Here is a 23,780-nt window from a genome sequence, read left to right on the forward strand (position 1 = left end):
TGTCCATCCTCCAGGAAATAAAGCCAGACTGCTCACTTGAGGGAATGATATTAAAGGCCAAACTGAAATACTTTGGCCACATAATGAGAAGACAGGACACCCTGGAGAAGATGCTGATGCTAGGGAGAGTGGAGGGCAAAAGGAAGAGGGGCTGACCAAGGGCAAGGTGGATGGATGATATTCTAGAGGTGACAGACTCGTCCCTGGGGGAGCTGGGGGTGTTGATGACCGACAGGAAGCTATGGCGTGGGCTGGTCCATGAAGTCACCAAGAGTCGGAAGCGACTGAACGAATAAACAACAAAAAGCCAACCTTGAAATGTTAATGGTGCAAATGCAGTGGCAATGAATAGTAGCTTAATAAAATAATTGGGGGATAGGTGGGTGGGAACCTGGCAAGGAGAGGTAGTGTTGCTTCCAGATAGAGAGCTCCTAGTGCTGACCATGTAGAAGAACCTCTGCAGCTGTTCTTTTATTTGGTGAAAGGTGAAAGGTCCCCTGTGCAAGCACCGAGTCATGTCTGACCCTTTGGGAGGATGCCGCTTTCACGACGTTTTCTTGGCAGACTATGGTGGGGTGGTTTGCCATTGCCTTCCCCAGTCGTCACCTTCCCCAGCAAGCAAGCTGGGTACTCATTTTACCGACCTCGGATGGGAGGCTGAGTCGACAGGAGCCGGCTACCCGAGAGAGAGTCCAGCTTTCGCTGGGATCGAATTCAGGTTGCGGGGAGAATTTTGGTTGCAATACTGCCACCTGCCACTCTGCGCCACACGAGGCTTCTGTTCTTTTATTTAGTGTGATGTATTTTGATGGAAATGAAAAAGAAAATAGAAGTAGTAGTAGTAAGACAGGAAAGATCAGAATTTTACCTAGGTGGGCTTTCTATAAAAGGTCATGAGTAAGGCAGGATGATTGTACAATAAAACCCTCCTTTAGAAGCCACTCTGTTAAGTATCTCTACTTCATCCTCATTCAGGCTTCAGCACACATGCATGTTCTCGTTAATTATAATCCTCCTATTGCTTTTTCATGTTTAGTTTTGTCCTCCTTAGCAAGAGAATGCCTTGCTTTCATATCTGGGCTTCTGAAAGAAGGAAGGAAAGTAACTATCCCATCATGTTCTTCTGGCATCCTTCATATCATCTCTCTGTGTAGGACTGAAGGCGACAAAAACGGACAGCATTCCTATTGCTACCAGTGAAGTGAATGTGGCATTTGGACAACTCAATCCTTTCTATAAGCAAGGTTTCCCTTACTCTGGAAAGGTAATATCCCAATTGAATCCACTTTTCCAATTTAATAAGGAATTATTAACATTGCAACCTGGAATGTAAGAGGAGTAAATGGTCATGAGGATAAATTAGTGGATGAAATCTGTGAAATGTGTGTCTGTGAAACTAAGAACTCTTCTGAACAACAGCACTGAAGTGTTCCTGTTCTGCATGCTAGCTGGCAGAAAACTATGTTGGCTTTAAAGGTGCTGTCCTCGTCGCCAACCTCTATTTTGCCTTGGCAACAAAGTGGACAGGGCTGTCTGCATTAGTAGTAAAGAGGAGGTGACAGGTAGAATGGGGAACACCTTTGATGCCATTTAGAAGATCCCACCAGGCAGCTCTTCTGCTGTCAGTTCTCTAATCTCATGGACTGATTGCTCTGTGGGGCTGAAGAAAGGGCAGGAAAAGAGCTGTTCTGTGCTGCTTCTCGGCTCTTTCTTTTCTTGCCACCAGTGGGTGTCAAGAGAAGAGGAGGAAGAGGAGGAAGATCAAGTCTTTTCAGTACAAGATCTCCCAGCATCAAAAAAGTCTCTCTTCCCCATGAAGTAGTGGCTGAAGTGGGGTAGAACTCCCCACCACCCCGTGGTGAAGTGGCCAATTAACTGGATACCTAACTTACTTGAAAACTGTATGCAAAGAGTGCTAATCCATGGTTCCTCATCAAATTGAGGTGTTTATTGGATAAAGTGCCACAAGGTTTCACCCTGGGGTTTGTACTCTTCAAGATTTTAGATAATGACTTAAATGACGAGGTGGAGGGAATGCTTACCAAATGGGCCAGTGATATCACACTGGGTAATGTAACTTAATAATGAGACCAACCCCCTCCCAAACCTAAATGGATAGGTTAGAGCAGGGTTTCTCAACCAGGGTTCCATGGAACCCTAGGATTCCGCAAGAGGCCACTAGGGGTTCCCTGGGAGATCAAATTTCAAATTTGGGCAACTTCACATTACTTCTTTATTTTCATTATTTTCAGTTTAAGAACACTGTTAATGTATATATACAGGCCTACCCATGAAACGAATATAATAATTTTGTAACTCCTGGCCTATATTTGAGCCTGAATGTGCAGGGGTTCCCTGAGGCCTGAAAAGTATTCCTCCAGGGTCAAAAGGTTGAGAAAGTCTGGGTTAGAGCAATGGGTTGAAAATAAACAATTAAATTTAAAAGAGACATAGGGAAAGTTCTTCATTGAGGAAACAAATCAAATATACATGCAAAGGATTGGAAAAAGTTGCTTGATATTAATGAAAAAAACTAATGAACAAGTTACACTGCTGCGGGTAATTGATTACAAACTGAATATACTGTAAGTCAACAGTGTGATGTGGTTGCAAAAAAGGACAGGTGCAATTTTAAACAACATCAGTGGAACTATAGTTTCCAAATGATGGAAAAAGTAATAGTTCCATTTTATTCTTTGGTCGGTCTCTACATCAAATATTGTGTCTATTTCTGGGCACCGTACTTTTAGAAAAATTCAGACAAAATGGAAGAGATTCAACAACAACGAGAGAACTATAAACTAAGCCCCATGAGGGAGCTGAGCGTGTTTAGACTTGAGAAGGCTGAGGGAAGATATAAAGCACTTTTCAGGTACCTGAAAAGATGTTGCACAATAACATTTCAAGTCCTGTTCTTTGTTCCAAGACAAGAATAACTGATTCAAGCTATAAGAAGCCAGGTTCTGACTGTATGTTAGAAATGGTAACAGCTGTTTGGTATGAAAGCAGTTTCCACGGGATGTGTGTGTATGTATGTATGTATGTATGTATGTATGTATTTAATTTATTTAATTAATTAATTTATTTATTATTCAAATTTTGTTATCGCCCATCTCCCCCAAAAGAGGGGAAAATAATTTTGCTAGAAGCTCTGTCAAAGTTTGTACTTGATGGCCTAAAGCCCCTTTCCAACCCTGTAAATGTGTTGCAGCCTGAAAAATGGGGGAATGCATTGCCCTGGTTCAGATGGCTCCTTCTTAAGAGTCGGTAGAAATGAATTATCACTGCACATTTATTGTATGAAGGAAACATAGCTCATATAGCTAAGCCATTGTATATTTATTCCTGCAGCTTAGAGTTACAGTCAATGATTCACCAGTCAAAAATCACAAGATCTATCTCATTGTTGATGTTGATGATGTGCTGACCCACATTCCATATATCACAGATGAGAATGGTACTGTCTACTTCTCTCTAGATACAACTGCCTGGAACAACACCATGGTTTCTATAAAGGTGAGCTGACACAAATCAAAAGGAAATTTGCAAGGAATCACAGTGTCCAGTGCCATATTAACAGTGTGGTTTAGCTACACCACTAGCATGAAAAAGTCCACATTCCCAATAGCAAAGACGACAACCAATGACTGAAAAGAAGTATGTTCTGAAGTTGCAGTGGTTAGATTGTAATAAAAACATGTGGGACTTGCCACAGCTGCAACAAAATATAGTGTGGAGCATTCAGGATTCCAGTTGGACAAAGGTTTTCCCAAAAGATGTGACTAATCCTTGTGAGGACATGAGTGCCATTTTGACAACATTAGACTTTTGCTCTTTCACTTTTTTAGGAACAAAAGGGACATCTTAGCCAAGGTATGAGATCTTTTATTGTCACAGCTGGGCTTCTCAGTACAGGTTGATCTTGCTTAGCGACTGCCTTGGGCAGCGACTTTTTGAAGTTATGACAGTGATGAAAAAGTAACTTTGTGACCAGTGTCCACGTTTGACCTTTGCAGCGTATCTTTCTCAGTCACGTGTTTGCCACTACCGTCCATTATTACGCATTGTCCTGTGCCTGACCTGTTTTTTTCCTCCCCCCTCAAGCAGATAGATTGCATAAACAAGTGATCTCTTCCTGAGTTGCTTTTCTTTGCAGCCCAGTGCTAACCCCAAGTTAAGCTGCTGCCTGTAACTGACAAGACTAGTCAGGATAAGACTAATCAGTTTCACACCTTTGGCTTTTCTTTGCCTCCTGAGCAGTTCAGAGGGGGGACTGTGCTAGGCAAACAGCTGGTACCAGCTCATTTCTTTCAGTATGTATTCTCCCTTGTGTGCCTGCTTACTCTCTTGTAATCCCTTCCTCTCCAGTGAATGTAAATACAAACATTAATTCCCTTCTTGCTAATTATCCCAATGCTGGGGTGAGCATTCCAAAGGGCAGGGGAGTAGGGAAAAAGGAAAGCTGAAGTAAAATCATAAGCACAGTCACAGTCACGGGATTTTCCATTTAGCGACCACATCACTTAGTGACTGAGTTGCCAGTCCCAATTGTGGTCACTAAACAAGGACTACCTGTAATACAAGAATGTTAAATTGGTCTGAAAACTGGTTTAACTTTATAGTGTCAACCTGTCTAGGCATATTGGCCATCCAGTTTTCTCTTGCTGAACAGTTCCAAATATCACTCCAAGATATGCTTGAATGCTGATAATCCCATTGTTGTTGTGCCTTTTCGTTATAGGCAACATACACAATTGGGAATAAAACTGAAGAACAGATTGCTCGGATGTCAAGCATGGTAGATTATAAGTGGCTGAAGCCCTTCTACTCTGAGAGTAACAGTTTCCTTGAGATTCAGCATGTGGAGGAAGAGCTGCCCTGTGGAAAGGATCAGGAAGTACTGGTGGATTATATCCTTGACCGGAAAGAGCTGGACCCCGAGGCCGATCACATAGATTTCTATTACTTGGTGAGCATTTAACAGTTGTGGAAAGGGCAACATGGTGTGTTTAAGGGAAGAATGAAAGAAAGCAAAAATAAAAAGGAGAAATAAAGTATCAACACAGGCAACATAGTACCCAATTCCTGAAAAGAAGAAAGAAAAGGAAAATTCTAAACTAAATAGGTTGAAAGAGTAAGACAGAAGAACAAAATTGAAAACAGTGTTTCCTGAGATACTGGCATTTCTGTATCTTACCTTGGTGGTTCACAATATGAAGCCTTTTGGGGGAGATGGGTGGTGACGAAATTTGATAAATAAAAATGAAGTCACATTACAGCAGTTACTGTGGCAAATCAAGCTCTCTTGACATGGAGAGCTTCTCTGTGAAGACTTTCAGAGGAAAATGAGAGGGGAGAATTCAACACCTGCAATTCTAGTTGCCTCCACTTAAACTTTCAGAGGCAAAACCCTGTAGCTTCAAGTTGTGTGATGTGTTATTTCAAAAACGCAGGGCTATTCCTTTCCTCTTCTGTTACAGGTCTTCTGTAACAAAATCTGTGACTTCTATCCTACATCCCCACTTGTCATTTTTGTCCCGTGGTAGTTTTCTGCAGTGTTTTTGTATAGGTCATAACTTACTACCTCTCTTACTACCAGGCTGTATCAAGAGGAAAGATTGTTTCCAGTGGACAAAAGCAAGTGCCCGTTGGCCAGGATGAGAGTAAGTAGTAGAAGAATTATGTCGTTATATGGCCTGCACCTAAAAGTCCTGTTCTATTATACAAGGTCCTCTTCTGTCTAGTTTGTGTTTATTTCAGGGGGTATTTATTTTGTTTTTATTTCATCTTTCAGACAGAGCTAATCTAGACAGCATCTCAAAAGGAATATGTAATAACCATGTGAAACTAATGAGCACAGTTTTGATGTTGGGCTGTGGGGAATGCTCTGAATTTTTAAATGTTTGTCATCTTCACAAGCTGTTCCCCAGTAATGGGAAAAGGGACCCTCCCAAAACTAATGGGGAGAGGGCAATGCTAGATGAAATTCCACAGGTTGCAGAGTAGGACAACGCATTTTCACACTTGTTGGAAGTCACAAGAAAAAAATACTTTTCTTTGTTGACTTAGGCAGGATATGCGTGTCTGGAAAAACATACAGAAGCATATAGACATGCTCACATTCAGCTTCTGATATTGCCATATAGAAGGAAACTTCTGATCAAAATGCACTGTGCAATGATTCAGCTTTTTCCTCAAAGACTTTTTTTCTAGAAAGAAAATTGTGGAAGAATTGGTGAGAAAAGGGAGGAGAGCTAATAGAGAAAGCAGCAGATTGAACCCTTACAAAATTATGCAAATGAGACTGGTGATTGCACCATGAAAGTTTCTTTGGAAGCAACTTTCAGTTATATTATTGCCTTAACAACATAAATCCCATCACTGATATCTTGTTTACCTTTAAAAACTTAAAAAAGTAAGTCTAAGTTTACAAACATATCCAATATTAGAGAAAAATAACTGCAAACTGTTTTACCCTTTATCCTTCTTTCTATCATTGGACTTGGAAGAAAAGTTCCAAATTCAAACCTTGCATTTTGTGAAAGTTGTGTTAAGTATTGTGTTAACTGTCATGATAATATAATATGCCTTACATCCCTAATATTATTATAAATTACCATTATAATATTACATTAATATTAAAGATGCATAGCATATTTAGATACAGCGGTAAACTTTATAACAACTTAGCTTTGATCTGCTCTGTAATGTAATTATCATACGCATATTTTAACATCACTTTTAGAGATCAGATGTATTCCTGAAAATATCCAGACTAAGTTCATCACAATTATGATGCAACAGATAGAACATGTCCTGGAGGGTTTGCTTATTAAACTGCTGCAGCCTGAGCTCAGTAGTGGCTTGAGATTTTAAGGTGAACTGCCATAATAGATTGATAGGTTTGACTAAATGGACTTCAGTAGATTTATTTTGAAGAGATTCAGATGTATTTTGAAACCCTTCAGAATTGGCAAGAAATTGGTTACACCAGCAAAGCAGAGGGTGAGTCAGTAGTTTTCTTAACTTTTCTTTCCTCTAATAGCACACAATTATGGGTGTCATAGGGCAGACAAAAATTTTCTTTCTCTCTTTCTCTCCCCATCACTCTTTCTTTCCCCTGACCCAGCACTCAAAGGCACCTTCTCCCTCACCCTGACCACCAGTTCTGACCTGGCACCCATTGCCAAGCTTCTGCTGTTTGCAGTCTTCGCTGACGGCGAGGTGGCAGCCGACCTTGATGTGTTCACAATAGACATGTGCTTCAAGCATAAGGTTTGTGAGAAAGCAAGAGGGGCAGAGCAAAGAAGCTGCAATCACACATCACACAAAGCCATAGGGTGTTAAAGCATGTGTGCTGCCATTTGTCCCCATCGTACCTTCCTCATTGTGCATGAAGTGAAGTGGGAGAGAGAAGAAAGTGGATACATGAGCTTGTTAACCAAGACATTTATCTTAGAATACAGTATGGTAATCCTAGGCGGCTCAGAACAAAAGCAGTAAAAACAATCATGCCACCCATATACGAAGCAGCACAATTCCTTCCCATCGCATTCCAACTGATAATTGTAATCAATATCTTTTAAGCATTTAAAATTGTTTCTTAGGGGGGCAGATTTCATATTGTAATGAAAGAGAAATTAAAAAGAAAAGTATTATACAAGAAGCATTTAGATAGCGTCCTCTCTTTTTTTCCCCCCATTCTTCCCTTCTTCTCTGGATGTATTCTGAATTTAGTGAAACTTTATTAATTTAAAATTTGAATTTTTATGAAGTTAACAACGTTCATGGACTTGGTGTGGCCCGAAACTCAACAGGTATAAATTAGAACCTTTTTGGAGGGAGGAGGAAAGTTAATCAAACCATTTTTGGAAGGAGGCACTCCTTTGTGCGCAGGAGGCTCTGGGGCAGGTCAGCTGTAACTGCAAGGCTGGGAAAGGACTGCCTGCCTCTGTCCTGGGCGAAAGGCACAAGCTGGCCCCCTTGGCTCAACTACAGCAGGGAGGGTGATGTGGCACTACTGAGCTCTTGCCAGTCCTGGTCAGTTTCCACCATGGCAGTTCCAAGTGACCCTCTCTGCTGCAGTTAAGCTGAGGTGGTGAGCTTGTGCAGGACTCTTGACTTATTTGCCAGAGTTCTATGGCAAATAAAATTATTATTATTATTATTATTATTCAAAATTAAATTTATGTGCACTTGACTTTTTACCATGTGTGCAGGTTTCATAAGTACCGTGCATGCACAGAGGGGCACACCTTAGAGGCAACGTAGGCAGGGGTCCCCAATCTTTGGGTTATTATGGGACACTAGTCCCAAAACTTCTATTTACCAAAAAGCAAATTGGTGAAGTTGTTTCCCCCCATCAAGACACTTCTACCTTTCTTTACTGTCACTTACTGTTGTCCTTTTTTCCTCTGCAGATTTGGCCACTTAGAACAAAACACGTGGTTCATTCACTCATTATTTTTTTTTCCTAAAATATGGGACCTTTGTGGAACATACAGAATATAGTAGAGCCTAGCTTTTTGCTTGGCAGCATTCTGGCTTCACATTTAAAATTCAGTGGGTTTTAAATAAAGGTAGATTGTAGAGGAAATCTGCAAGGCATCAAATGGAGTGTCTGTAAGCTTGTTAGTAGACACGGACTCCATTCTGAGAAATATAGGCAATGTGTGAACTCAATTATTGTGTCCAATCTTTGGACGCGCTTCTGTTTTTATGATAAATATTTCCTCCTGCCCATGCTTTTTAATGTTTCTACAGTATACTTTCTTAAGACTATTCTACTCTTCGCTGTCAGCCTGGGTCTCCCGTATGATAAAAATCTCCTTCTCATCTGCCTATTTCACAGGTGAAGTTGGGGTTCTCATCAGAGGAGGAGCTTCCAGGGTCGAAGGTCAACCTGCAGTTAGAAGCTGCCCCTGGTGCACTCTGCTCTGTCCAGGCTGTGGACAAGAGTGTCCTCTTGCAGAAGAACCAAACTCTGACACCAGTTAGAGTAAGGAAACATATCCTCTTAAACCACACCCAAGCACTTTTCCTCCCCCATGCTCTCTTACTTGCAGATAAATAATTTCATTATTTTTTTTGGCTGGTGGATGATGGGTTCCATAATTCAGCTTTTGACTTCTTCCCAATCACCAGCAGAATCCATAAAACCTTTTAACCCCCTCAGCCAATACAGCACCTCAATAATCCCTCTGCTCCCCTAAAAACTAGCAATATCACTGCAAAATCATCTGATTCATATGCTTTATAGTGTGTGAGTGCTTAAAATTGTTTTTTAAGGTGTCATGAGATTATTTATGATTTTATTAGACTACATAGATTTATAATTAATTACAGACAAATACACTCTGGAGATTTTCATAAGTATAACCACCGCCCCAGGTATTCTAGAAGAATTTAACGAGATGACTTTAAGTCATTTAGCACCACCATGGATTTGCTTTGTGTTTTCCTTCCTTGCTTGCCCGGGTTGTTTATACATGTAGGTAACAGTTTTATAGGACAGTGTAAAGAAATTGTGCCTTTACACTAACTCTGTGTGATTCTACTTTATTACTATTGAATACACTTGTTGTGTTATTCATTGCAGCCATTTTTGTCCCTAGGTATATCATGCTTCTTTGGCCTTTTGGCTTGATATGACAATAGAAGGATTTCACTATCGCATGGAAGATTTTGAACCCTATCCTTGCTTGCCCCCTCTGGATCCTAGACAGCCTTTCAGGGTAGCACCTTGGTATCAGAAAGAAGCTGATGTTTATAGTCTGTTCAAGGTGAGTGGCATCTTCTCTTGAACCTGATGAACCAGAAAACGGTCTCGTTCATTTCCATGAGCTACTAGCATAGGCAAATGCGCCAGCGTCCAATGACAAAAAAATGAGAAAGTGATGTCACAATGCAAACTCTGGCACATCCCAGCATCAGACACAGGTATGAAAGTCATGGGGCCTGCTTTGTAAAAGAGCAACACTCATTTCACCACTCATCTCCACCCCCTTTCAAGTGCCTATCACCACTAGAGGAGTTTTAGAATTCATTGATAATTACTCCTGTGCTTCAATTTTTTCCTGCCTTTCTGAATAAAATAAAACAGTTTTGGTTGTCTACTTTTTATTTATAAGTACCTTCAAGGTGGTTTACCAACAATGATTAAAATTATTATCCTGTGTGTTTACACTATGGTTTGGTAATATTTTAAATATGTCACATTTGATTTTGTTTTTTTTTATCCTGTTTTTTTTTCCTTTGAGTTCATTAAAGGAAAAGAAGAAAGAGAAAAAGGGCTTAAGAACAATATGAAACTGAGTTCATTAGAGTTTAATTGTGGCCTAAAAGTTTTAGCCCTAATTTTTACCTATCCTTATACCCTCGGCTTTCTTAAGGAAAATGTGTCAACTGAAGCTCATCTCCTGGGGGCTGTATCCATGCTTTTTCCTTAGTAATGCTATGGAAGCGGTTTGCTATTGCCTTTTCATTTTTGACTTCCCCCATCTAGCTAACTCTGGAATTTCAAGGGGATCTCCCATTTAAGTTCTAACCAAGGCTGACTTTACTTAACTTCTGAGGTTAGCTGTATTAATTAAACATAATATATTAATAACCTAACCTATTTTCAAGACTGAATATCCCATACATAATGATCTGCATACTTCTCTGTATCATTTGCATATGCTTAAGTTTGTGAAAATACTTAGGACGCTATTCGATGTTTGAAATCCGTTTGCAGAATATTGCAGTCTCTCTATGTTAGTGTATCAACACAAAGCACTCTGTGACTCACCAGCATCCTTTTCAAAGCACTTCAGATTAGTACTAGTGGTCCTTGCCTGTGGAACTTTAGATGTGGTCCAGCCTCTGTAGAACCTCAGAACCATGGCAGAATGTGCCGGGTTATCTAGCTCTGTAAACATTCCCTGCCCTTTGCATTCCTTCTCTTGGGTATGACTCCTGTTTCAGTACGATTGCAGAGGCTTTGATCTTGCTTCCTTGGACACTCACCTGAAGAGCCATTTTAAACTTAAAGGGGTGGGGTGGGGGCTTGTTCAAGTCCTTGGCATGCCTGCCCCACATTTCACGCTGGTGATAGGTGATCCCAACCGTGCCTCCCCCTCCTAGCCCATCGTTAACAGTCCACTATTGGCAGATGGACAGGGTCTCAGTCTGCACCTTTGTGGAGCCTAGATTGGAAAACAGCCCCCTCATCTCTGGCATGAAATCTAAATCTCTGTATTGCCTGTTAACTATCCATGGAAATCAGAAAAAGGCTGTGACTAACATTATTAAATGAAATATTCTGGAATGGTTATGCTTTAGGAGGGAGGTGAGTAATACTTAATATCCCTCCTTTGGGGGGAGATGGGCGGTGATAAAAATTTAATAAATATATATCAGATAAGTTGGTATATACATATACAAATTGATAGGCAGGCAGGCAGGCAGACAGATAGGGTTAGCCAGGTGTCATTAAATTTTGGTGTTTTCAAGGAAATGTTAAATACTATTTTTAATTTCTCCAGAGGGCAGACATGACTCGGTGCTTGCACAGGGGACCTTTCACTTTTCATGCAAAGTTGGATGAAGGTGGAGAACAAAGTTTGGGGACCAAGGCTGTAAAGTTTCAGCCAGGTTTACTTTCAGTGAGAACTTTTAGAACTTTTATAGATGTAGGCTGCTTTCTCAGATCTATGTGAACAAATCCAATTTGATTCATGGTTTGACTGAAATAGATGTGCATTCTGCTGGTTTCCCACAGCAATCGAAATTGAAAATTTTAACAAACACAAGAGTGAAAAAGCCTGTTTCCTGTGATCTTCCACATGGAGAGAGAATTGTTTTCAAAAGTGGGGCAAGAGGTAAGAATCATGGCTGCTTAACTGTTCTGTAGCTGGAAAGTTTTGAAAGGGTCTCCCCTTTTCTTTTTCTTGTTTCATTTTGCAGGCCTCTATGAGTCTTAGCTGTTTTTATTCCTAGTAATATCAGTGCACCTCAGACTGATCTAGTCGTCAGCCAAATGAAACTTGCTGTTCACATCGCCTCCTGCCACTTGAGACAGATTGCTAGATGTTCTGCATTAGCTCTCAAGAAGGCTGTAGTTGGTCCCATCATGTCTTTCGGAAGCCTGGCCTTAGTTGTTGCAGATCCATTTTTATTTAATGAATTTCTAACTTTGTGTACATCTTCTAGTTATATCAGGTACTGAACCTCGTGAAAATATACCTCAAGATATCACTCACACAAAACCTAAGCAGGATACAAAAGCCAAACCCAGGACAAGCTTTCCAGAAAACTGGATTTGGAATTTAGTACCTGTCAAGTAAGTGAATTCCAAGGAAAAGAAATATTGTCATACAGGTAATTCTTGTTTTAATGTCCACTCGTTCAGTGACCCTTCGAAGTTACGCTGCCACTGAACGAGGCATACTTACAGTGGGTGCTCGTAGTTGCGGCCATTGCAGCATCCCCGTAGTCACTTGGCAACCAGTTTGCAATTAACGACGTTGCAGTGTCCCGCGGTCATGTGATTGCCATTTGCGACCTTTACTGCCAGCTTCCAACAAGCAAAGTAAATGGAGCCAGCAGGAGGTCGCAAATGGAGATCACGTGACTGCGGGATACTGTGATTGTGCAAGATTCACCTAACAATGGCAACTGGGCCTACCAAAACCCATAGCAGTTGTAAATTGGCACATTGGCACAGTGATGTGCGCTTGCGCCTTAGGATGTTGCTTAGCAACGGTGTTCCTGGTCCCAATCACTGTCAGTAAATGAAGACTACCTGTAATTGTAGTGATCTCACCTGCCTTGTATTTCAGTGGCATGTTAACATACTGCAGTTTAAGAACCAAGACAAATTATTTCCCAGTAGTCCCAGTTTTGTTTCTGACAAAGTAAAATATATTTGTTGTTGTTTATTCGTTTAGTCGCTTCCGACTCTTCGTGACTTCATGGACCAGCCCACGCCAGAGCTTCCTGTCGGTCGTCAACACCCCCAGCTCCCCCAGGGACGAGTCCGTCACCTCTAGAATATCATCCATCCATCTTGCCCTTGGTCGGCCCCTCTTCCTTTTGCCTTCCACTCTCCCTAGCATCAGCATCTTCTCCAGGGTGTCCTGTCTTCTCATTATGTGGCCAAAGGACTTCAGTTTTGCCTTTAATATCATTCCCTCAAGTGAGCAGTCTGGCTTTATTTCCTGGAGGATGGACTGGTTTGATCTTCTTGCAGTCCAAGGCACTCTCAGAATTTTCCTCCAACACCACAGTTCAAAAGCATCGATCTTCCTTCGCTCAGCCTTCCTTATGGTCCAGCTCTCGCAGCCATATGTTACTACAGGGAACACCATTGCTTTAACTATGCGGGCCTTTGTTGTCAGTCTGATGTCTCTGCTCTTAACTATTTTATCGAGATTTGTCATTGCTCTTCTCCCAAGGATTAAGCGTCTTCTGATTTCCTGACTGCAGTCAGCATCTGCAGTAATCTTTGCACCTAGGAATACGAAGTCTTTCACTGCTTCTACATTTTCTCCCTCTATTTGCCAGTTATCAATCAAGCTGGTTGCCATAATCTTGGTTTTTTTGAGGTTTAGCTGCAAACCAGCTTTTGCACTTTCTTCTTTCACCTTCATCATAAGGCTCCTCAGTTCCTCTTCACTTTCAGCCATCAAAGTGGTATCATCTGCATATCTGAGATTGTTAATGTTTCTTCCAGAGATTTTAACTCCAGCCTTGGATTCCTCAAGGCCAGCTTGTCGCATGATGTGTTCTGCATACAAGTTGAATAGGTAGGGTGAGAGTATACAGCCCTGCCGTACTCCTTTCCCAATCTTAAACCAGTCCGTTGTTCCATGGTCTGTTCTTACTGTTGCTACTTGGTCATTATACAGATTCTTCAGGAGGCATACAAGATGACTTGGTATCCCCATACCACTAAGAACTTGCCAGAATTTGTTATGGTCCACACAGTCAAAGGCTCTAGAATAGTCAATAAAACAGAAATAGATGTTTTTCTGAAACTCCCTGGCTTTTTCCATGATCCAGCGGATATTGGCAATTTGGTCTCTAGTTCCTCTGCCTTTTCTAAACCCAGCTTGTACATCTGGCAATTCTCTCTCCATGAACTGCTGAAGTCTACCTTGCAGGATCTTGAGCATTACCTTACTGGCATGTGAAATGAGTGCCACTGTTCGATAGTTTGAACATTCTTTAGTGTTTCTCTTTTTTGGTATGGGGATATAAGTTGCTTTTTTCCAATCTGATGGCCATTCTTGTGTTTTCCAAATTTGCTGGCATATGGCATGCATTACCTTGACAGCATCATCTTGCAAGATTTTGAACAGTTCAGCTGGGATGCCGTCGTCTCCTGCTGCGTTGTTATTAGCAATGCTTCTTAAGGCCCACTCAACCTCACTCTTCAGGATGTCTGGCTCTAGCTCACTGACCACACCGTCAAAGCTATCCCCGATATTGTTATCCTTCCTATACAGGTCTTCTGTATATTCTTGCCACCTTTTCTTGATCTCTTCTTCTTCTGTTAGGTCCTTGCCATCTTTGTTTTTGATCATGCACATTTTTGCCTGGGCTACTTCTAGTGTCTCAGCAGACAGCCATTTTGCCTTCTTGGTTTTCTCTTTCTTTGGGATGTATTTTGTTGCCGCCTCCTGAACAATGCTGCCAACTTCTGTCCAGAGTTCTTCTGGGACCCTATCTACTAAGTCCAGTCCCTTAAATCTATTCTTCACCTCCACTGCATATTCCTTAGGAATATTAGTGAGCTCATATCTAGCTGATCTGTGGGTCTTCCCTAATCTCCTTAGTCGGATCCTAAATTGTGCAAGAAGAAGTTCGTGATCGGAACTACAGTCAGCTCCGGGCCTTGTTTTTACCGAGTGTACAGATGTCCGCCACCTTTGGTTGCAAAGGATGTAGTCAATCTGATTTCAGTGTTGTCCATCTGGTGAAGTCCATGTATAAAGCCGTCTCTTAGGTTGTTGGAAGAGAGTGTTTGTTATGCAGAGTGAATTGTCTTGGCAAAATTCTATCAGCCTATGTCCTGCTTCATTTTGTTCTCCCAGGCCATGCTTACCTGTAATTCGAGGTGTCATTTGACTGCCCACCTTAGCATTCCAGTCTCCTGGAACATCTCTTTTAGGCGTGTTGTCCAGTAGGTGCTGCAGATCCTCATAGAACTGCTCTACTTCAGCTTCTTCAGCATTTGTGGTTGGGGCGTATATTTGGATCACTGTGATGTTAGATGGCTTGCCCTGAATTCGAATTGAGATCATTCTGTCATTTTTTGGGTTGTATCCAAGCACTGCTTTAGCCACTTGATTATTAATTATGAAGGCTACTCCATTTCTTCTATGGTCCTCTTGTCCACAGTAGTAGATCTGGTGGTCGTTCGATGTGAAGTGGCCCATTCCAGTCCATTTGAGTTCACTGACGCCCAAAATGTCTATCTTTAATCTTGACATCTCACCAATAACCACATCCAATTTGCCCTGGCTCATAGATCTTACATTCCAGGTTCCAATGGCGTGTTGATCCTTAGAACATCGGATTCGCCGTTCACCACCAGCACCGTCGGCCGCTAGCCGTCCTTTCGGCTTTGAGCTAGCTGCATCATCACGTCTGGGGCTAGTTGAGCTCATCCTCTGTTCCTCCCCAGTAGCATTTTGACCATCTTCCGACCTGGGGGTCTCATCTTCTGATGGTATAGCGACATATCTCTAGTTGTACTGATCCATTTAGTTTTCATGGCAAGAATACTGGGGTGGGTTGCCATTACCTTCCCCAGGGATCGCATTTAGTCTGACCTCTCTGTCATGACCTTCCCGTCTTGGGTGGCCCTTCATGGTTTAGCTCATGGCATCATTGAGGTGCTCAAGCTCCAGCACCACAACAAGGTAACGATCCTTTGCTGAAGACAACCATCAGATACTTGTCAACAAATCTTTAATTTCTCTTTAGAGGCTGTTTGTCTGATCAGAAATTAATTTTTACATATTTAGCATTTTTTTTAGATAATGAACAACCAGGTCGTCTATCCTGAGCTCTCCAAGAAATAATCAGTCCTAGTAAATCCATTAAAACAGGAACAATACCTAACCCAAATAGTACTAGGGATAGTATAAGGGATACATTGTTACTGTTTTGGCTTCATTCCTGCTGGAAGTGTATAAGGCAGCTTTTTAAAATATTCTCTTTACCTCTTTTAAAGAAGCATATGTAACTGTAATCTTGAAGCCAGGTGAAGTCCCTACCCTACCAAGCAGTCATCCAATTTCTTTCTTAAAAGCAGATGCAAAATATTGACATCTCCATTAGCACATAGACTGCAATTTTTTTTTCGTATCAGTCCTTTTTGACTCCTGGCGAATGCCTGGACTAGTCCCTGCAGTTTTCTAGGCAAGATTTTTCTGCCTCCTTCCTAGTGCTGAGAATGAATGGCCCAAGGTCACCCAGCTGGCTTCATGCCTCAGGCAGAACTAGAACTCATGGTCTCCCAGTTTCCCTTTGATTATTTGCGCATGTGCTTTTATAAAACATCTGGCAGTATTGGATTATTATTAAATATTTTAACTGTACACTCAGAAATTTCTCAATTAATGGAAAAGGTTTTTGCCATAGTATAGTAGAACTATTTGAAACAAGTTATCCAAAAATACAGATGTCCTTAGTTTTTTTCCAGCTAGATACTTATTGGTATCCTACCAGTTTCCCCAGGATTACTGCAAATGTGTTTTTGTCTCCATCTATTAAGATATCCTAAGGAACCATAAACCATCAATTTATCTCCTCTTACTTGCATTACTTATTTACTTTATTTGGTATTGGAACTGCCTTATTCAACAAAGTGATGGTATTTCAGATATAATGGCATAAACTTCATCCTGATGGCATATGAGACTTTATTTACATAATTATGCATCTTCTATACTGAAATGTAATTTATACTGCCTTAATAGTTCCAAAAGTTATTGTTAATCCTTTAACTGGAATAAATACAATCTCCTTCCCATAGGTTCAAATGCCTCTGTAGAAATGTGTAATTGGCAAGAAATAAAGTCCCATTTAATTGTTTTACAAATATTTTAATATTTGGGAATAATTATTCCAAGGAAGCTTTCCTCAGTTCTAATAATAAATTTATTAGATTTTTTTTTTATCACAGATGAAAGTTGATCTAAAAAGATAGTTTAAAATTCCACAGAGCTTATGGGGAAAGATAAATTGTAATTTAAATGACTATTGCTTTAGGAGTGATATATGATATCCTATGGTAATACTTCTAGCTTAATTTAAAAAGATTCATGAGATGAAGAACTTTTTAATGCAAGGACCAACCCCAGTTTTTTCTTTACTAGCTATAGTTACTATATGAAGATGGGAAGGGGATTTCCCTGATTGTCATAGTTGTCAATAATCTGACCTGAATATCCCTATGAAATGTGGGTGATCATGTAAAAAAATCCATCATAGTCATAATTATAGCATTTATTTATGATTTTGATTTCTTCAGCTGCCCACTTGTGCAAGATTCTGGGTGGCTTACAAGGGTTAAAACTAGCCATGTAAGCAATTTAAAACAAAATAGAAATGGCCATGCTGGGGGATAAAACCACAGCAACAAACAACACCTCTGTCAGGCTCACTGGTGGGTTCACAGAAGATCCTAGGCCCAGAGACTGTGGAAGGAGCCAAAGTTTCAAGGTTCTTTCATTATATAACTATAACTATAACTTTTCATCATAGTTGGGCTTCGCTCCACCTTTTGCCCTAGTCCTGTTGTAATTCCTTTGTTAAAGACTGCCAGACTTAGAGCAGGGGTTTTCAGATTTTCTCAAGGGGCAAGACCTGTTAGTTTAAAAAAAATGCCAGAACTCCTGATCCAGAGGCAAAGCCAGGGCAAAAAAAAATTGGAGTTTCAAAAAAAAGTGGGACTTATCATTGTATAGAATTGTACGTATTTATTGTGAATAGCAAGTATGATAATTGTTTAATGTTAGAAAGATAGCGTCATTCCAGATTTATTGTTTTGGACTGTAGAGCTATGGTTACTTTACATTTATGAAATGGCACTATTTCAATGCACCAAAAACACAGATGAAAATGTTCTTTCATTGGGTCAGAGCTTAATAATCTATTTAAAATTACCTTTTATTGGATCAAAGCTTAAAGATCTATTTAAAAATGAGGAAGAATGATACCCTCTCTATGGTATAATAACTGTGTGTGGTTTTTTTTCTTTCTTTTTTGTGCCTATTAACAATAATAATATAAGCAATCATTTTATATTTTATCTAAAGTGTTTTTTAAAAATTAGGGATGGTGTAAATCATGCTCTTTGCATGGTCCCTCTGACCAACTGCTCTTATATTCTGATTCTGTTGGCCAACCGCTGGTTTTGCCAGCATCACCTCTGTTCTGCCTTGATCTGGTCACTGAAGCATCAACTCTCTTCCTGTTCTGCAGCGAGGAAGGGAAAGCAGTTCACTCGGTCACTGTTCCAGACACAATCACGGAGTGGAACGCAAATGCATTCTGTTTGGCAGACGTAGGCTTTGGACTCTCCCAGTTAACCTCGATCAGGGTTTTCCAGCCCTTCTTCATTGATATGACGATGCCATATTCTGTGATCCGTGGAGAGACTTTCCAGATAAAGGGCACCGTCTTTAACTTCCTCGAGAACTGTATCCAGGTGAGAGCCCCTTTAGGACAGGTCAGAAATCTTGCAAAAATAAGGAGGAGGAAATTCACAATGTGCTTCAGACAAGTTAGAGATGGGGACCAAGACTGCAAACAGAAGCCACGTATTCCTTCCTGTGCCTCGCAGAGGATACATTCCTAGTGGTCCGTCTTTCTTCCCCACAAACTACGGGCAGAAGAACTGCCTGAGGTACTTTCGGAGGTTTGCTAGGCAGAATTCTCCGGAGGGTTCCTGGCAGTTTGAGCTGACGAGAAGTACTCTCCTGATCCAAACGTGGTCCTGAAGTTCTGTTTCTAATGTTGGCCTTTGCCTAAGCCCAGCTGCCTGGCCCATCTCGTGTCTCTTCCTTCGTGTTACCATCCAGGTGAGAACGACCCTGCTAGAGTCTGAGGAGGTGGAGGTGAAGCCATGTCTGGACTGCCAGTACACCACCTGCCTGTGTGCTGAGGAGGCCAAGGTCTTCTCCTGGAACGTGACGGCTACGCAGCTGGGTAAGGCTGAGGCTGAGGCAGAGGGATAAGGGAGTGGGGAGGTCTGTATGTTGAGTCTCCCAAGAGCATCCCATTAGTTTTCCAGATGCCTGTCAATCAAGTAGCATTGGAGCTTTGGAGGGCAGGTGGGGGGATGGGTTTTCTTTCCAACCAAGATATTGTCACTTTGAAAGATCTGTTAATGCTGAAGGGGGAGCAGGATTGAGGACAGATTCATGGACGTAGCCCACATCTCTAACCATTCAAGAATCATGCAGCCCCTCTGCGCTCATATCTGCACCCAGCTCCATCTGTGGAAAAGTACAGAGGTGACCTTGGCATCACATCTGCAGAATCCTTGAATGGGGGGAAGGTTTGTGGAACGGGTTTTGGGCCAAAAGGAAAGAGCAGCCGTTTTTCTTCACACCAAGCTGATGGTGGAAACTCCGGAACTAGCTGCCGTCTGTCGCTTTTGCCTTCTTGTAGGGCGCGTGAACATCTCAGTGAGCAGTGAGGCCGAGGAAACCCAGGAGTTGTGTGGCAACAAGATCTCTGTCACTCCTGCGCGTGGCCGGTCAGACACGGTGATAAAATCGTTACTTGTGAAGGTCAGCGAAGACATCAGTCCAACTCCAGTTCAAGCGCTAACCAAACCTCCAGAAGCCTGGAAATAGCTCTGTAGAGGGGCTGATGCTGGATTGTTTCTTCCGGTGTCAGTAGCTTCCAAACTTTGCAGAGCCTTTGTGTTTCCAGGGCTTAAGCCCAGGTGGATGGCTGCTTTTCTTTGGCCAAAGAAAGCGGGCCCAGTCAAAGGCTCGGCATTGAGAAAGTCCTCCAGAAACACACTGCCAAAGAACCCATAACTCCTTTTTTCTCCCACAGCCAGAAGGTGTCCTTAAAGAAGAGGCCCAGAACGCATTCCTGTGCTCTTCAGGTATGGGATGGCTGTGCCTCTTGCTCAGCATAACTGCCCTTGCGATGGGTCCCAGAGAACGCAGATCAGCATGCTTTTCTGGTGGTCTCTTCTGTGGGAAGCAGCTCTGCTATTAGAAGGCAACGCAGTGATGTGTCCACCTGCTACAGGACAGATGGAAGGAGGGGCAGGCGAAAAGGCCGAGTGTGCTCTTCAGCTAGGAGGTTCCTGCTTCAGTCTTCTTGCAGGGCAGCCTTAGGCGCTGCTGATCACGCTCAGGTCCCCATTGGAAAAATGGGATGATTGTGTCCTGCATGACCACTTGTTTGGTAGATGAGGAATGTTCTGGGCACTTGCACAAATGTTGTATGCAATGAAAGGTACCCCAACTGGATTGTTTCGTAGCTATCCTAATTCTAGATTTTTATTCACACATATACCCTCTCCAGGAGAACCAGCTTCTGAGGAAGTTTTCCTAACAACGCCAGAAGCAGTTGTGCAGGATTCTGGGCGGGCCATCGTAACTGCCATCGGTGAGGAACGATGTCTCCTTTGGCAGAGAGAGAACAGACATCATGGTGGCAGGCTTAGTGCTCGACCTCCACGTGATTTGTTGAACATTTGAAAGGAGGGCTATTGAGGCAGGAATGCTGCAAATGCATTGTGTATAGAAGTTGGCCGGTCTCAGCCATCGGCCAAAGACCTGCTTGAAAAGCATCCCTCGTCATGCTTCTGCAGTGGGGTGACCCACTAAGGAAAAGCACCTCAGCGGCTGCTCCCTGGTGCCGTTTACTTGTTTGTTTATTTGTATTTCGAATTTCTGTCGCTGCTCATCTCCCCCAAAGGGGGACTCTTCATATTGTGCCCATGCCTGCCTGGCCATTGATCTTTGACTGGGTTTGCAAGAACTGTCCTGGATGTTGTGTTCCACATCCTAGGAGGAAGAGGAAGGCTTTCTGGATTTGGAGGAAGGTCTTCCATATTTCCCCCCTCTATTTTGTTAACATTCAGGAGATATCATGGGAGCTGCACTAGAAAATATAGACGAGCTGCTTCAGATGCCTTTTGGCTGTGGTGAGCAGAACATGGTCAAGTTTGTTCCCAACATCGTTGTACTCCAGTACTTGGAAAAAACCAATCTGGTGACTCCGGAGATAAAGAATAAGGCAATAGAGCACATGAAGAGTGGTGAGTCGGCCCTTTTTCTACCACTCTCTTATTTGGAAGGTCTTCTGAGGGAGGCAAGGCTTTGCAAGACCCAGGTGGCATCCAGGCGCTGGACTAAGGTGGGACCTTGCCTGCCTTCCCATGACCATCCTTCCTTATGCCAGCCATCCTTAGTCATTTTTTAGTGAACTTTAAATGCTTTCTGCCTCTTTATATCTCGGAAGTAATTTTTATGTCTGAACGTGGCACTTGTTGGGTTAAATTGAAGAGCGCCACCAGAGTCATGTAGGATCGGGACAGAACTGAGAGCCCTCTTTCCCCCTCATTCTGCAGGGTACCAACGGCAGCTGCTTTATAAACACGACGATGGCTCCTACAGTGCCTTTGGAAAGCATGAGGAGGAGGGGAACACTTGGTAAGGGACTTGAGCGGAACAGCCACTTTTCTCAGAACGTTCCCTCCCCTAAATTCACCTAAAAGGAGAGGGAGAGGTAGTTGCTAGCAGGGCTTCCCCTTTTATGCCTCGCTCGATCTGAGGTAGAGAGATGTCTGCCCCATCGACCCTAGAACCTCGTCAGGAGGACGCTTGCTGGGCCCGCCTGTTCAGCCATCTAGGAGCTCTCTGGCTATTTCCCATAACCCTCAGCTGACCGGATGGCAGCTGCAAGATCATGAGCAAGTGTCTGTGGAGAAGCTGAAGGTGCTTCTCCTTCTGTGTTTTCTTCTTCTCTTCGTTTCTTTGCTGCTGCTCAGGCTGACCGCGTTTGTGGCCAAGGCTTTTGGGCAGGCAAAGCCCACCATCTACGTGGATGACAAGCACATTCAGGATGCCGTGCAATGGTTGGGGAAGCACCAACTTCCCAGCGGCTGCTTTCAAAGTGTGGGGAGGCTCTTCAACAATGCCCTGAAGGTGGGAATGGCATGATCTTGGACAGTAGCGTAACAGACACCCAGCTGGCAAAGGGGACTAGATAGAGTCATGAGAATCAAGGTATCAATGTGAGGAAAAGGGCCCTTGTGACTTTCCTCCCCGGCTTCTTCTCTTTGTCCACAGGGTGGTGTGGATGATGACCTCTCTCTGACAGCTTATGTCACTGCCTCTTTGCTGGAGCTGCACCTAGAGAAGAACGTAAGTCCTCCCTTCAGGGGCTTTAACTTTCATGCATTGCTCTGGGACATCCCCGGGGGCCTTCCTGAGACTTTCTGGACGGTCCCAGTGCAGCTTCTGCCCCCAGAAGTCACTAATCCAGGTTTTTCAGGCAGGCAACCAGCCTGTGATTTCGAAGCCAGCAATTGTAAGAGAGAGGGGTTGCAAGAAACCATTTATGAACTTTTTGGGGGGTGCAGAAGAGCAGGCAACTCAGGGATGGGGTAAGAAGGACCCAAGTCCTGACTAGACAAGTTTTCTGCCCAATCACAGTAGCTCCAGGTAGATCACAGAGGATAGGATATCCTTACAGGTTGTACTCCTGCGTGAAACCTTACTGGGTATTTTGGGATTATAGGGGAGCATGGTAGATGATGCCTTACTCTGCCTGAAGAGAAACCTGAGCTCTATGAACAGTACTTACTCCAAGGCTTTGCTGGCTTACGTCTTCACGTTGTCTGGGGACATAGAAATCCGGCAACAGCTCCTCAGAGACTTAGAGGACGAAGTTCTCAAAACAGGTAGGAGGGACGGTTCTATGTATTCCTTCCCAAGCTTTGCTTGTGAAACTACCTTTCTGTGAATCTGATGAATTCTGTCCTGGATTTATCCTTAAGCAGGCATGATACTTTCCTTCTGAGATCTGTCAGGAATTCCCATTTTGCTGATAGAATTATATGATAAGCATGGGCTTATCATATGGTAATGCAAGTCTATTGGAGGTTTAACGCAGGTCCTTTCCTCTGCCTGATGTGGTTCACTGGCTCTGAGCGTGAAAGACAAATGTATGTGAACATAGAGATAATATGTCTGAATGAAGTTACATTCTTGAATGATGCCGGATAGCGTTACCTGGTAAGGCAAAAAACCAATCAAAGAATAAAACAATTGGGAGGACCCACAGTTTCTGCTCCAAGAAATACTTTGGAAGAATGTTACAGGAGTCAAACCCGCAGTAGTGGTTTGTTTCTCCATGCAACTCCAGTCTTTATTTTGCTTTTTGTAGAAGAGAATTTATTTTTTCCAGATATTGAGACAATGGCCTACGTGCTCTTGGCTCGCCTTTCCATGACGGAAGTATCCACAGAAGATATCCACTATGCCTCTCAGATGATGGGCAACCTTAATAAAGAACGGAATCCCTACGGAGGCTTTAGTTCCACCCAGGTAACACTGATTCTCCTAGGTTCCGTTTGCAGAGATGATTCCAGAAAAACAAGTTGGGGGAGCAAAAGGGTTTGCAGAGGACTTCATCTGAATTGTAGAGAATCTGAACACAGTGAATCTAAAAATTGAGGAAGCTGGACATATTTGAAAGGAAAATCTGCTACACTTGGAGCTGTTCTGCTCATGGGATTTGAGGTGCACTCT

The 23,780-nt window shown here is 42.5% G+C and overlaps 1 protein-coding gene across 1 annotated transcript in view; it reads left to right on the forward strand.

Moving 5' to 3' along the window:
• LOC134491043 (alpha-2-macroglobulin-like protein 1) overlaps positions 1–23,780 on the forward strand; it is a 47,666-nt gene that overhangs the window by 14,844 nt on the left and 9,042 nt on the right. Inside the window, exons 9-28 of the mRNA XM_063294526.1 lie at positions 1,155–1,264; positions 3,352–3,516; positions 4,742–4,969; positions 5,600–5,663; positions 7,130–7,275; positions 8,852–8,998; positions 9,615–9,782; positions 11,762–11,861; positions 12,193–12,322; positions 18,478–18,703; positions 19,077–19,203; positions 19,669–19,790; positions 20,065–20,116; positions 20,545–20,628; positions 21,107–21,283; positions 21,596–21,677; positions 22,016–22,172; positions 22,317–22,391; positions 22,768–22,930; positions 23,437–23,576. Coding sequence (XP_063150596.1) covers positions 1,155–1,264; positions 3,352–3,516; positions 4,742–4,969; positions 5,600–5,663; positions 7,130–7,275; positions 8,852–8,998; positions 9,615–9,782; positions 11,762–11,861; positions 12,193–12,322; positions 18,478–18,703; positions 19,077–19,203; positions 19,669–19,790; positions 20,065–20,116; positions 20,545–20,628; positions 21,107–21,283; positions 21,596–21,677; positions 22,016–22,172; positions 22,317–22,391; positions 22,768–22,930; positions 23,437–23,576 — 2,663 coding nt within the window. The remainder of the gene's footprint in view (positions 1–1,154; positions 1,265–3,351; positions 3,517–4,741; positions 4,970–5,599; positions 5,664–7,129; positions 7,276–8,851; positions 8,999–9,614; positions 9,783–11,761; positions 11,862–12,192; positions 12,323–18,477; positions 18,704–19,076; positions 19,204–19,668; positions 19,791–20,064; positions 20,117–20,544; positions 20,629–21,106; positions 21,284–21,595; positions 21,678–22,015; positions 22,173–22,316; positions 22,392–22,767; positions 22,931–23,436; positions 23,577–23,780) is intronic.

The sequence above is a fragment of the Candoia aspera genome, chromosome 2 (genome assembly GCF_035149785.1).
Source record: "Candoia aspera isolate rCanAsp1 chromosome 2, rCanAsp1.hap2, whole genome shotgun sequence".
In the NCBI taxonomy this organism is placed as follows: Eukaryota; Metazoa; Chordata; class Lepidosauria; order Squamata; family Boidae; genus Candoia; species Candoia aspera.